The 15,064-nt window shown below is 43.1% G+C and overlaps 1 protein-coding gene across 7 annotated transcripts in view; it reads right to left on the reverse strand.

Annotated features, from left to right (window-relative positions):
- LOC137351682 (leucine-rich repeat and immunoglobulin-like domain-containing nogo receptor-interacting protein 2) overlaps positions 1-15,064 on the reverse strand; it is a 192,576-nt gene that overhangs the window by 6,940 nt on the left and 170,572 nt on the right. The window contains exons 2-3 of one of the 7 annotated variants that reach the window (XM_068016382.1): positions 8,736-8,768; positions 5,006-5,082 (exon numbers count right to left, since the gene is read on the reverse strand). The exons of 4 other annotated variants lie outside the window; for them this stretch is intronic. In XM_068016382.1, the coding sequence (XP_067872483.1) occupies positions 5,006-5,008 (3 nt within the window). In that variant the 5' untranslated portion in view covers positions 5,009-5,082; positions 8,736-8,768. Of the gene's footprint in view, positions 1-5,005; positions 5,083-8,735; positions 8,769-9,388; positions 9,437-15,064 lie in introns of those variants that run through there. 2 more of the 7 variants (XM_068016388.1, XM_068016383.1) reach the window with 2 other exon arrangements.

Raw genomic sequence — 15,064 nt, forward strand, 5'->3', positions numbered from 1 at the left:
CCATCTACTCCAGTGGAAGTAGAACCCTGCTCAGAACACCATCTTTAAAACTATCCATAGGCAGACACTGGAGGATGGTCTTTGAAATTCCCTGCCTGAGACGTAGACTGGAATTTTAGGGCTGCTGGCAAGGGGGAGGTGTAAAATTGAGTGGGAAGCAGTTGGGGGAGTGGGGGGGGGGGGGGGGTTTTGGGGTTGGGGGGCGGGTTCCCGCCTCGCTGCAATTTTACGTTGGGCAGCAGCGGTGAGAAACAGTCGCCTGCCCCGGGCCAATCAAGACCCTTAAGTGGCCAATTAACTGACACTTAAGAGCCTCCTCCCCCCCGCCGGGGGTATTTTACCCTCGCCAGCCAGATGGCTGCCTGGTTTTACCAGGCAGCCTTCTTGTGGACTGGAGGGTGGGCCCCTCCTGATCGGGCAACCTGTGCCCCATGGAGGGCCACCCCCGAAGCCCCAACTGCCCCTAACGCACAACACTAGCACCCCCCCCTCCCACAACCAACTCCCTCTTGCCTCGCCAGGGCCTCGCCGATTGTCCCCAGTGAGGCCCTAAAAACTTACCTGAGTTCCAGGGCTGTCCTTCCTGTGACCTCCAATGGCTGGGTATAATCCCAGCAGTGGCCACCACTCCTGGTGACGCTGCTAGTTCTAAGAGCTGCCAGCCCGCTGATTGGCCGGCAGCTCCATTAGGTGGGACTTCCTGCCTCATGGAGGTGAAAGTCCTGCCCAAGGCCTGGGGAGCGAAAAATCACAGTCTCACTCCCCAGGCCCAGCGGAGGCAGGCTTGCCACCGACTTTCTGACTGGTGGGCGGGGCCTCCCACCCATCATAAAATTCCGGCCATTGTACCAAGATTTTTGCCTTTGAACTGAGACTGAGATTCAACAGAAAGATATCTGCAACAATGTATGCATCCCCCTGAAACTTTCCAAGTTTTGTCTTCAGTGAACCAGAAAAAGGAAAACAGGCCTTCACCATTTTTAACTCTTCACTCCCGAGAAAACAGCAAGGTTTACAGTGAACTCTTCTTTTTAAAAAATACCATCAAACCTAAATGCATGTTATCTTTTAAACTCTATCTTTTCTTGTGTGTGTGTGTATCTGAGAGTGGGTGAAGTTGTGAATATTTTCAAGTATTATACAATAAACATTTCTTTCTTTAAACCTATTTGTTTGTAGGCCATTAAAAAGCTCAGCGGTTAATAAAAATTTCTGACAAAAACGCTGTCTATGTTCAGTTGAGAGGTGATAAAGAAAAAAAACCCTATCATTTCCCACCTGTCCGTGACACCTCCAATACCCTCCTGCAAGGGTCTTGGTCATTGTGATGGTCTGCTGCACTCTCCATAACATGGCCCTCCAGAAAGGTATGGACCTTGAGGACCTGGAAGGAGACAGGTCATCGGGCGTGGAGCAGGAGGTAAGAAAGGAGGAGGAAGAGGAAGTAGAGGTGGATAGCCCTGAGCAGAGAGGTGCCCCTGGTGCACGATGAGGTGACCTCCTCTTGCCATCCTCTGGGAAGAGGACATCCCTCCTCTCCCTCATGGCCTCCAGCAGTAGATCCAGGTTGGTATTGATGAAGCTAGTACCAGGCCTCCAGCTCCCCTGAAACATCTCGCTTCCCTCTGGTGCTATGGAAGCACTAAACACAGATCTCTGCTTTGAACAACCAGCAGTCACAGTGATGGCTGCCATGGGGTGTCCAAATGAGTCCCACACTTCATCTGACCCACCTCCATTCCAGGACCCATTGGTTCTAAGTGGACTGGAAACCTGTCTCCATACCAATTAGCTTATCCATTTGAGAATCTGAACTTGAATCAGTTTCCCACCAGAGATGGGAACCTGACCCAAAATCAGACCTGGCTCCTGTTTCCCATCTCCATAACAAAAGTCCAGCCCAGGGTATTTGTTATACACCAGAAATGCAAAATATAATAGCGCAATAACACCAACTCTCTAAGCAATATGGAACATCTTCTCTGTACTTCTATGAGAAAATCTCTTTAAAGCATTGATTTGAATTAAGAATAGTCTAGGAACCATTTGCAGTGAGAATGGATGTGTTACTGGATGCCAGAAAGTAAAATTGAGTTTGTAACTAGAAAAATAAAACAGCAGATATTTATACAGTAAAAAAAAACTTCATCACTAAGACAGATAAAGCCCTTTTAAAGTTACTCCATTAAAAGAGCCCTGGAGGAAATACAATTCCTTGGGGTAGATCTTGATTTTGTGCGATGTTGTAAAACAGGTGAGGGCAAGTCAGCAACTCGTGTTACACCTATCCCGAATGACTTCAGTAGAATTTAAAAATTGGGAGAGATGTAAAGCAAGCTATCATGCATTTCGCACAAAGTCAACATTACCCTCTTTTTTCAAAGACTTACATATAGAATTCTTTCTGTGGGTATACATATAGGAGAAGGAGCCTATTGACTTATATTAGGGGAAGATTTCCTTCGGTTGCTTTCTGTTAGTGACATAAACAGAGAGGTAAATATTCCTATATTTGCTCTTTCTAGTAAAATTATCAGAGCATTCTAAAGGAAATAACAATTAGAGTTTTTTCCCCTCATTATATTTAATCAGTGGATTACTGAAGGGTTCAATCTGTCTGTTACCATAGTAACTGTGGTGTTCTCGGGAATGGAGTGTGGTTAAGCCAAGTTTAATAAAAGGTGTGAGACAGAGACAGCACGCTGTTGAAACACTGGATTCTTCTTTATTCCCTTTTTACTTTCACTTTCCCTTTGCTGGCATGTATGTGTGTGTATATGGTAGTCTCAAGTAGACAAAATGCACAATGCAATTTTCGAAACACTACATCAACTATTGCTATATTGAATATCAGTGTAATGGTAAATGTTACTTCAGCCATTAATTCTGCAACTGTAACATTGGTTTCTGTGACACTTCACTGCAGAAGGTTATCAAATATTTTTTCTGAACCACAGCAATTCTATGAACCATTATCTGTGATGCAGTGCAGGATGTGGTTTTGAAAACTCTGAGTATTGACTGGGAAATTATGATTCCTGGTCTGAGTTGGCCAACCTGAGCCAGGGCAGTATTTGGGGTCAAGGCACACTCTAATTAGTTGTTCTGCCCTAGGATAGAAAGCAGAAAAAGTTGTCATGGGGTTACGCTTCTGATTGCTATCCATACTAGAAGGTGACTAAAGGATTGGTCTCAGCAGTGAGGCACCCCATGGTACTGGCTAAGGTTGCCCATTTTGCACAGGTTGCAAGCTTTGCACAGAATTCATAATATTCTACAAAGCCAGGAACATACTGTAAAATTCATCGTCGTCCTTTAAAATGAGTGTGAAGAAAATTATAAAATCTATTGTTGAATTTCCTGTTACCTCAGCTTCATAGACAATGGAAACTGCTCTCTGTCAAGGCTCAGATCTGAAGAATAACCACTTTAAGAGCCATCACTGGGCTTCTGGTAGCAGTGAAGCTATAGCCCTGTATTAGTCACTCAAGTGAGATGCAGCAATGGTGGAAAATTGGAGGAAAGAAGGAAAAGAACTACAAAATATTATAATCATATAATTATTCAATGAATCACGGTGCACTTATATTGCAACAGTAGATTGTGCCTGAGGTCTGGCAAAGACCAGCATCTTACATGCCATATGTTTTCCATCAGCCTTGACTACATAATGGGCTGAATTTTATGTGCCTGCCGCTGATTTCGGGGCCGCATGCTGTATGCTGCAATCTCAAGTGCGGCGGCTCATTTAAATAGCCGGGGCGGGGCCCCCCCAATCACATTGGAGGGGGCGGGCTGTTCGTCCCTGGCAATGGCATCAGTTGCCTGTGTGTAGGCGCTGACGCCATATTTAAAAGGCTGCCAGCCCTACCAGCTAATTTAAATATTTAAAGAGAAGTTGAATGAAATTCAATAAATACATTTCCTTTGCCCCTCTCCCACCCCCAATAACAATTAAATTAATTAGTTACCCTTCCCCCCCAAAACCACTTACCTTTACCATCCGACCTTCCCCCCCACCCACCAAACAGCACAAACTTAAAACTACAACCCTTCCCATCATCCCCTGCACCCATGACGTTAATTTGACCCCGTTCCACCCGTCCCCCACCCTGCATTGAGAAATCTATCTCCTTCCCCCTCTCCACCAGTGTTGCACCTCGTTTTCCCAGACGGGGATCTGAAGGCGCAGGAGAGCCAGCTGCCGTGCCGAAGATCTCAGTGGGACATCGGGATTAATGCTAAGTACATACAAATCTATTAATTTACTTTATTTGTATATGGTGGTTGTGCTCCCATCACCGAGCGACGGGGGGGGGGGGGCCGCCATGGTGCCCCACCACCGCCCGGAGGTTCGGACCGGGTCCGCTGGCTTCGAAGTCCATGACGGGCCTCATCCAGAGCCAGCTTCAGGCTCCCCCACCCCCCCCCCCCCCCCCCCCACTCCTGCCACGGATCCTGACATCGAGGGCTCCTTATTGGGTCTGGAGTTTCCACTAGGTTGCGGTAGTTTCTTCAAACTGAAATTGGCTAAACCAATGCAAAAGATCGTGAAATTGTTACGTTCAGCACAAATGGAGTTTCGGCAATCTTTTAGTTTAGTTTAGAGATACAGCACTGAAACAGGCCCTTCAGCCCACCGAGTCTGTGCCGACCATCAACCACCCATTTATACTAATCCTACACTAATCCCATATTCCTACCACATCCCCACCTGTCCCTATATTTCCCTACCACCTACCTATACTAGGGGCAATTTATAATGGCCAATTTACCGACCAACCTGCAAGTCTTTTGGCTTGTGGGAGGAAACCGGAGCACCCGGAGGAAACCCACGCAGACACAGGGAGAACTTGCAAACTCCACACAGGCAGTACCCAGAATTGAACCCAGGTCGCTGGAGCTGTGAGGCTGCGGTGCTATCCACTGTGCTAGTTTAAATACCATCGCACTGGACACTGGTCCTGCTCACAAAGCTGGCCACACCCCAGGGCAAATTAATCACCATTGCGAGTTTCCGCTAATTGCACCCATTTGTAGGCCTTCGAGAATGTTCTTGAAATTAAGCAGGTCTGGCAGCATCTGTGGAGAGAGAAACAGAGTTAACGTTTCAGTTCTGATGAAGGGCCACTAACCTGAAACGTTAACTCTGATTCTCTCTCCACAGATGCTGCCAGACCTGCTGAGTATTTCCAGGATTTTCTGTTTTTATTTCAGATTTCCAGCATCCGCAGTATTTTTCTTTTATTTTCTTAAACTTAAGTTTTCTTTGACACAAAGACACCAATAGGCAGATTTTAAAAAACTTTTAAATATTTTATTAATTTACTAGGGAACTGACTGCTGTACAGCAATTTAACTAGTAAATGGCTCTGAATGGATTTTTCACGTCATTTTCAGTTATTTAAAATCAGATTAGTCACAGCTGGTGGACTAGATACTCTGATTAAATTGCTGACTTTTTGTGATAAACCCATTTTAAGCTGAACTAATAAAACTGCAGCAGATTACCATTCTTAAATATATCAAGGAATATCTTTTAATGCAATTTTTTAAACTTTTAAATTATGTTCCAAAATGATGCTTGATTGTGCTAGTTTATGGAAGATTTTACATTCATTGACATGCAAATAAGTTTGAGCAGTCTATATTGAGCACTATTTGTCCCTTATTGCCAATTTGCCCAAAGCGGAAAGTCTAGGCCAGTGCCATTAGTGCAGTACCTGGAAATATTGATGAGCGAATTCTGCTGGCTCCTTAAAAATGTTCATGTCACAAGACCTGCCTATCACGGTCAAAGGGTCATTTTCAGGTTGCTAAGCTCATTTGCTGAAATGTATTCAATTTATATTTGAGTGGCCGGTGAAACCTACTGCCAAACTGATTAGGAAACGAGAGCAGCATCACAAAATCACAAAATGCGATTATTGCGCGTGATGCTAGCAAACAAACTCTTACCAAATCCGTCTCTGTTACTTTAATGGAGGCATTATCAAATTTAAAATAACAAGTTAACCCCCATATTTAAATAGCGGAAAGACTGAATTAAGTATCTGTTTGTTAGTAATTTAGTAGTTATCTTGATGGAATGCAAGTTAATTATTTTTAAAAACAATACATTTGCTGGCACAAACCTTTAGGAAATTGCACCATGATGCTGTTAACTAAAACTGTAAATAATCTGGTTACAGACGTAGAATACAGAAGATAAGTGGCACAGAAACAAAGTCTAAAATATTTGGTTACTAACCATAAACAATTGTATCAAAAATCTCAAAGAAATTTATGAATAAAATTCCTTAAAAAGCAACTAACTGCATTCAGTTACTACATTTCTAATCAATGCAAAATTGGCGACAAAAATGTCACTGAACCATGGAATTCTGCAGCACAGAATAAGGCTATTTGACATTAGCAATCGAAACAGTCCCATTCCCTAGTCCTTCCCTCATATCCTTTTCAACTTTTATTTTTCTATTATGGGTACCACACGCTAGGAAAGATGTCAAGGCCTCAGAGAGGGTGCAGTGGAGATTTACTGGAATGGAACCTGGAATGAATGATTTCAGATATGTGAGATTATAGAAACTGGGAGTGTTCTCCTTAGACCAGAGAAGGTTAGAGGAAATTTAATGGAGGCGTTTAAAATTATGATGGGTTTTGATAAGAGTAATTAGCTATTTAATGGCTCAGTTGGTAGTATTCTTGCCTCTGAGTCACAAGGTTCTGGGTTCAAGTCCCATCCCAGGACTTGAGTACAAAAATCAAGACTACTGTGCAGTACTGAGGGAGTGCTGCACTGCCAGAGGTGCTACCGTTCCGATAAGATATTAAACAGAGGCCCTGTCTATCCTCTCAGGTGGACGTAAAAGATCCCTTGGCATTATTTCAATGAGAGCAGCGAAGTTATTCTGCCTCCTGGCCAACATTTATCCTTCAATCAAAATCACAAGAACGGTTTATCTGGTCATTATCACATTGCTGTTTGTGGGAGCTGGCTGTGTGCAAATTGGCTGCCGTGCTTTCTACATTACAACAGTGACTACACTTCAAAAGTATTTCATTCACTGTAGAGTGCTTTGAGACGGTCAGTGATTGAGAAAAGTGCTATATAAGTGCAAGTCTTTCTTTCTCTAACCCTTTCCATGATAGTAGGGCAGGTAACCAGAAGACACCGATTTAAGGCAATTGGTAAAAGAACCAAAAGGGAGATGAGAACATTTTTTATGTAGCAAATTATGATCTGTAATGCATTGCATAAAAGGGTGATAGAAACAGATTCATTAATAATTTTCAGCGAGAAACTGTACTTACATTGAATTAAAAATGCAGGGCTACGGGTAAAGAGTAGGGGTGAGGGACTAATTAGATAACTCTTTCAATGAGCTGGCACAGGCATGATAGGCCAAATGGCCTCCTTCTGTGCTGTATGATTCTATGCCACTAATAAATACAATATAATTACAAAATTTGTGGACGACACCAAATTGGAAGGTGTAGTTAAAACATCATTAAAATACAGGAAGATATTAACTTGCAAAATGAGTGTGCAGTTCGCAAATGAACCATAATAAAGATAAGTGTGAGATGGTACATTATAGTAGGAAGAGTAAGGAGGCCACATAATCCTTGAAAATAAAGGGCTGAATTTTTACGGCGAGCTTCAAAAACGGCACGCCGCAAGCGGGTGATGTACGCCACTGAGCCGCCGCGATATTTAGTGTGGCAGCTCATTTACATGGAGGCAGCAGAATGCCCACCCCCGATGACATAGAGAGGACGGGCACTCCCTCCCCGGCAACAGCATCCGGCGCCACCCTGCAGGCGCCAGCCCCATTTTCAAAGGGCATCAGGCCTTCTGAGGCATTTACATTTTTAAAGGGACAGCTTTTAAAAAATTAAAATTAAAATTTTATTCTAAGTTCCAATCCCCTCTCCCACCTCCCCCCCCCGCCCCACCAATGACAAATCAGTTTATTAATTGCCATATCCCCCAAAAAACCTTTCTTCCGATCCCGAACTTTCCCCCAGAACTTTATTAACTTTTACCTTCAACCCCTTCATACCATCCCCTCAACCAACAGTAAGAGTTTTCCCCACGCCTCACCCCAGCCCTGAAAATTTCACTCCTCCCCCCTCCCCAACAGTGTGCCGCCCCAGACCTCCGAACAGAGATCCAAAGGCACAGGAGTTCCAAGAATTAGCCGGAATATCGGCATGGAATGGTCATCGCGTCAAGGTAAGTAATTATGCTATAAATAGAAGTTATTAGAATATTTAAATTATGTTTTTGTCGCCGAGCGTTGGGGGGCCGCCACAAGGTCTCGCCGCCACCAACCGTATGGGGTGGGGCTTTCCCGGTGTCAAGGTCCATGGTGGGCCTCTCCCGGAGGCATTTTCCGGGTCCCCCTGCCATGACCCCCAGCGGGTGTGGTAAAATCCAGCTCTAAGTGTTTAAACGAGGTCGAGGAGCAGCGGGATCTGGGGGTACAGAGATGAAAATTTCTAAAAGTAGTGTCGCAGGTTAATAAGGCCACAAAAAAGCATGCAAAGCACCAGGATAGAATTGAAAAGTAGAGAAGTTGCATCATATGTTATGTCGAACCTTCATTAGACTACACTTGGAGTACTGTGAACCGTTCTGGTCTGCATATTGTAGAAGGGATGTAATGGCACTGGAGAAAGTGCAAAAAAGATTTACTAGAATGATAGCAGAACTGAGACGTTATACCTACCAGAAAAGGTTGAACAGTCCAGGGCTCTTTTCTCTAGAAAAGAACAAAAATGAAAGGGTTTGAGAGACGTAGAGAAGACGTTTCCACTTGTGGGGGAGAACAGAAGTAGGGGCCATAAATGTAAGATAGTCACTAATAAACCCAATATGGAACTTAGGAGAAACTTATTTAGCCAGAGAATGGTTAAAATGTGGAACTCACTACCACAAGGAGTAGTTGAGGCAACTAGCATAGTTGCATTTAAGGGGAAGCTAGATTAGGCACATGAGGGAGAAAGGATATATTGATGAGGTTTGATGAGTGTTACGATCAAGTGACGAGGGGTTGAAAGGCTCCCCTCTTGTCCCTCTCCTTGCTTGATCACAACAGGGCTTATTTCTTTTAAACAGTGGATATGCTTACCAATTCAGTGTTTAACCCATTATGTACTATGATCATAAAAGAACCAATCAGACAGGTTTTCTTGAATTTAAACAAAAAAGAGGCAAGTTTATTGTACTTAAAACCAAAAACCCAATCTAAGTAAAATAATAAATTACGCTCCAACTTTCATACACACACACACATGAGAATCACACACACACAAATAAGTTACAGAGTGGAGAAGAATAGATTTGTTTGATGAGAGTCTGGAACAATAAAAAACAAGATACAGTCAGTGGAGTCTGGTAATTCAGTTGTCTTCCAGCTGAACTCGGTGGTCCTGAAGTTTCACGCTGGTAGATATGGCTGACTGGTTCAGGGTTTTCTTGGAGACAATGATGCAGATGGTTTTCTTCCTGGGGTCTCTGCTGCAGCAATGATAGGCTTGGATGTTTGCAGCCAGCAGGCAGGGTTCAAACTTGCAAGGTGACCTGGAGTGAGAGAGCAAGAGAGAGGGGGAGACTCCACTTGGGTCCTTCACTGGTCAATCTTAGGTGCTTGTCTGTCTGTAGAGAGAAATAACAGCAAGTCTTCACACAGATGGAAAGTCTGTCACATGATGGCCTAGTGTATTCTCTCTTTTGCAACTTAATTAGATCAGGTCTAAGAATTCCAATTTCTCTTAGGTCCCATTGTTTCAGTGTTTACGCTTTGAGTGGTCCATTGTCACCAGTGTTAATGTTCCAAGGTTGCCTTTAATGTCTTATTAATGAAGGGAAGGCAGGTAACCCATTCAAAATTCTCAGGCTATTGTTCTGGTTGGAGATTTACAAGACTTACATCTTCACCTCGATACATTGGTACGTAGGGTATTTAGATGCAAATTGCAGTGGCCATTTTAGCTGCTAGCAGTGACCTTATCAGTTCATTGTCTCCTGCTTTCTTTTTAGAAATGAATCTGACTGAAATCTCTAAAACAATTAAGTAATCACGAGAAAATGCCTGACGAAAACTCTCCTTCCACTTTCAGAAACTTGCGCTGAAGGTTGACGCATGCGTGAATACCCGAAGGTTGACGCATGCGTGAATACCCGTTGGCGTTGCATTGCAGTACGCGTAAAGCGCATGCACAGAGGCCGACCAGGCATGCTGCACGAAGATGCACACGTTATGTGATGACGTTGTCGGCGCATATGCTAACCAGTCATGGCAAGTCGCAACGCCGTGCATGCGCAGAGAGCAGGAGCCCGTCAGCGCATGTACGCATCTTGGTGCAACCTGATGACGTCAGCGGCTGGCTGCATTATCAGGAATCACTTTGTTCTTTTTAACGCTTAATTCAGGGTTCCAACCGATGGATTTAAAAAAATCAGCATTTGGCATATGAGGTAGATGGCGAAAAGGCTGTTGTGAAGCATAAACACGGACATGGACCTGTTAGATCAAATGGCCCATTTCTGTGCTTTAAATACTATGTAATGATTTATCTGACTGCTTTTTAAAAGCTGGTATGGATACTACATTCACAACTGTCCTTTTGGTCCATCTTATGAAGTTGAAAATAATCTAAATGTTTGCCATTTGTACTATGTGGCACAAAAAAGGAAACTGTTGGCAGAGAGAAAGTTTCTCTTACTGCAGCGTCCCCCATTGACTGCGCTGCCTTTCCTTTGCAAATTTCACCATTTAGCTTTCATTGACTAAAAGTTTCCTATATCTTAACTCATTTTTTTATTTTACCATCTGTCTCAAAATCTTCTAAATTAATTTAGTCTAAATTAACGTAACTTGGTATCATGAGTGTTTATTGTAACTTCCACTCAAGACATGACAAATTTAGTAGAAATTCCAGTTTATCAGCTATTTGGTCAAGATCCAGGAAAGAAAGAAGTGTTGCTAGAAACAAATGGAGCAGACATTCCTTCGCAGCTATGCCAGCTGCCTGATGTACCTGCACTGAGTAGCAGAAGAGAATAAGACATGGAGCCATTCTCCCCACTGCTTAAGGGAATTCCCACAATGCCCAGAAGTAGTGCTGGGAATACAATATTGCCACCAAAATAAGGGTAGGTATATAGTTATTAGATGCAAATGATTGCAATATGTAATGTATACTTTGCAAATTAGAAAATCATTTCATAAAAATATGGTGGGAAAGAGATGGTCGCTGTAATTACTAAAAATTCAGAACATTTTGCACATCGTAATTGGAGTAGGTCAGTAAATATTTTTAGCAATGTAATTAAATTATTTGTTTTACCTCATTCAAAATGCGAGTTTTTGCTGCTATTACATTTTTGTGCTGACAGGCCATTGTTCTCAGTGAAATATTGAAAGCTCCTACAGATTTCAAGCACAAGAATCAGAAAAAAAGCTCATTCTCTCATTTCAGAATCTGATTTTATCAGTCTTTCCTATATTGGCTCCTGCTATTACTTCAACCAAAATCTTGATGTCCTTACTCTTTCCATTGGCGCATGGTGACTGCAGTGTGTACTAGCTGCAGGATGCACTTTGGCAACTCACCAAAGCGTCTTTAGCAGCACCTCCCAAAGCTGTGACACCACCACTTAGAATGAAAAGTGCATAGGAACACCATCACCTTCAAGTTCCCCTCCAAGTCACAAACCATCACAACTTGGATACACATCACCATTCCTTCATTGATACTGGGTCAAAATCCTGGAACTCCCTCCCCAAGAGGATGCTCAACTATGATGGATGTTCTAGATCTTGACTCACTAGTTCCAGTCTTGGCAATGGAAATCTAATGTTGCTTTACTGTGTCATACAGAAAAAATAACAGAAACATAATTTTTATTGTTCATAAGGAAGTCAATGAACTGTTGAAGATAAGCTCAGTTGTGGTTTGATGTGACATAGCAATTCCTCTTCATGTTAGTTGAGTGTGCTATTCTGATTTGTGAGCATCACTATTTTAAACACATCAAGGATGTTCTACATATCCTACACTAACAGAAAGACTAATGAGGAAGTGCCAGAAATGGCTGGAGAAAAGAGGAAATTAGTACATAACATCAAAGAGAGAAAGATATAATATTTCGGTCACATCATTAGAGCAGGAGGTAGACAGAGACAATTATTGGAAGGAAAGATCAATGAAAAACATAGGAGGGAGAAGCATAGGAGAAAATGGATGATGGATATAATGGACTAGTGCAGCTGACCTATGCAGAATGTGTAGGGGCAGCAGAGGACAGACAGAGGTGGAGATCCATGGCAGTCAACCTTCTAGGAAGAAGTTAACACCAACGAACAAATGAAGAAGGTATTATAACTGTATACACACAGATCATTGAAACATTGTTGAGCTATTAGTCTGTACTTTAGTATAGTTTGAAGCAATGGGGCTGAGGACTATATAAGTGGGGCTTTGTAGTGTGTTTTTTAAAAATTCATTCATGGAATGTGGGTGTCGCCGGCCAGGCCAGCATTTATTGCCCATCCCTAATTGCCCTTGAGAAGGTGGTGGTGAGCTGCCTTCTTGAACCGCTGCAGTCAATTTGGGGTAGGTATACCCACAGTGCTGTTAGAAAGGGAGTTCCAGGATTTTGACCCAGCGACAGTGAAAGAACAGCGATATAGTTCCAAGTCAGGATGGTGTGTGACTTGGAGGGGAACTTGCAGGTGGTGGTGTTCCCATGCATTTGCTGCCCTTGTTCTTCTAGTTGGTAGAGGTTGTGGGTTTGGAAGGTGCTGTCTAAGGAGCCTTGGTGCATTGCTGCAGTGCATCTTGTAGATGGTACACACTGCTGCCACTGTGCATCGTTGGTGGAGGGAGTGAATGTTTGTAGATGGGGTGCCAATCAAGCGGACTGTTTTGTCCTGGATGGTGTCGAGCTTCTTGAGCGTTGTTGGAGCTGCACTCATCCAGGCAAGTGGAGAGTATTCCATCACACTCCTGACTTGTGCCTTGTAGATGATGGACAGGCTTTGGGGAGTCAGGAGGTGAGTTAGTTGCCTCAGGATTCCTAGCGTCTGACCTGCTGTTGTAACCACGGTATTTATATGGCTACTCCAGTTCAGTTTCTGGTCAATGGTAGCCCCTAGGATGTTGATAGTGGGGGATTCAGCGATGGTAATGCCGTTGAATGTCAAGGGGAGATGGTTAGATTCTCTCTTGTTGGAGATGGTCATTGCCTGGCACTTGTGTGGCGTGAATGTTACTTGCCAATTATCAGCCCAAGCCTGGATATTGTCCAGGTCTTGCTGCGTTTCTACACGGACTGCTTCAGTATCTGAGGAGTCACGAATGGTGCTGAACATTGTGCAATCATTGGTGAACATCCCCACTTCTGACCTTATGATTGAAGGAAGGTCATTGATGAAGCAGCTAAAGATGGTTGGGCCTAGGACACTACCCTGAGGAACTCCTGCAGTGATGTCCTGGAGCTCAGATGATTGACCTCCAACAACCACAACCATCTTTCTTTGCGCTAGGTATGACTCCAGCCAGTGGAGGGTTTTCCCCCTGATTCCCATTGACCTCAGTTTTGCTAGGGCTCCTTGATGCCATACTCGGTCAAATGCTGCCTTGATGTCAAGGGCAGTCACTCTCACCTCACCCTTTGCTCTCCCTTTTGCAATCTTCTTGGGAAGAAATACAAGTCATCTCCACTAACCCTCCACTAGGCATGGTGCTAAAAATGCTATATATGTCACTTAGTTGCCATCTTACAGAAAAATAAATGCCACTTCAATAGAAAAGTGATGTAATGTTTAACCTTTCCTTTGAGGTTTGGAGGACTGCTATTTTTCCTGAATCCCAATCTACACAGATTTTGTTTAACCATGACAGTTGAATGTTCTTTCCCGAAGGAGTTGTGCAAGGCTGCACAAATGATGAAGCTCAACAATTTACCCTGAACATTAAGCGGTCACAAGAAAAATGGATAAATCTATATTTAGTTCAACAGCTGTCAGGGTGATGCAAATTCACTGCAGGGAAACACATGGGAAAATATGAAGTCAATTTTATTTTCTCTATCAGTATTAACTTTAAATTAAGTCAACAGAACAGTGAGAAAATGTTACACAGTAGAATAAGTTGTATGCTGAAGATCAATAGTGCTCCATAAAGCAAGAATTAAGAGCTATGCATGATGTTCTGAAATTTAATATGATAGCTGTGTCTCATCCTGAAGCTATTTTATAAAATGAAAAAGAAATAAGACTTACTGCTACATAACATTATCCTATAATACTTTCTGGGCCCATTTTTTTTTTTGTCAATAAAAACAGCAGTTGGTACAGGTCAATAGTTAGAAAAAGTACTTTAAAAGAAAATAGCACATTATTGAAAATATAGCTCATATTGCTTTTTATCCAACTTGTCCAGGTTTTTGGAATATTCATCTTAATTGTTCTGTGATAATCCTGAGGGGCTTGGCTAACACATAATACAGTACACAAACTTTGTTTAATTTTTCATTTGGAATTTAAATATGCAATCCTATTTGAATTCTAAATGAAGGTTGCCATAATGATATTTGTCTGCCCAGTTGTGCTGGACTCAAATGTATACTGTATTCTCATGTTTGGGCATGGTCTCCACCAGATTTGAGCAGTTTCCGATTACATTTCCTCGTGTCCAGTGCAAAGGACTTTTCCAAGGATTTTCCTTGAAAAACATGGATGCCCAGCTAGGTTCCTGGCCATGGTGGAAGCAGTTTCATGAAAATCAGTAATGACAAGTCAAGCACAACAGCGACTCTCAAGTCTTTTCCGAATCTCCAATGGGGTGCAGCAGGGATCTGTGCTGGCCCCGACTCTATTCACCATCTTTTTCAGCATGATGCTGCAGCAGGCAACAGAAGGCGGCACAGTGGCGCAGTGGTTAGCACCGCAGCCTCACAGCTCCAGCGACCCGGGTTCAATTCTGGGTACTGCCTGTGTGGAGTTTGCAAGTTCTCCCTGTGTCTGCGTGGGTTTTCTCCGGGTACTCC

This window comes from Heterodontus francisci, chromosome 36, assembly GCF_036365525.1.
Source record: "Heterodontus francisci isolate sHetFra1 chromosome 36, sHetFra1.hap1, whole genome shotgun sequence".
Lineage (NCBI taxonomy): Eukaryota > Metazoa > Chordata > Chondrichthyes > Heterodontiformes > Heterodontidae > Heterodontus > Heterodontus francisci.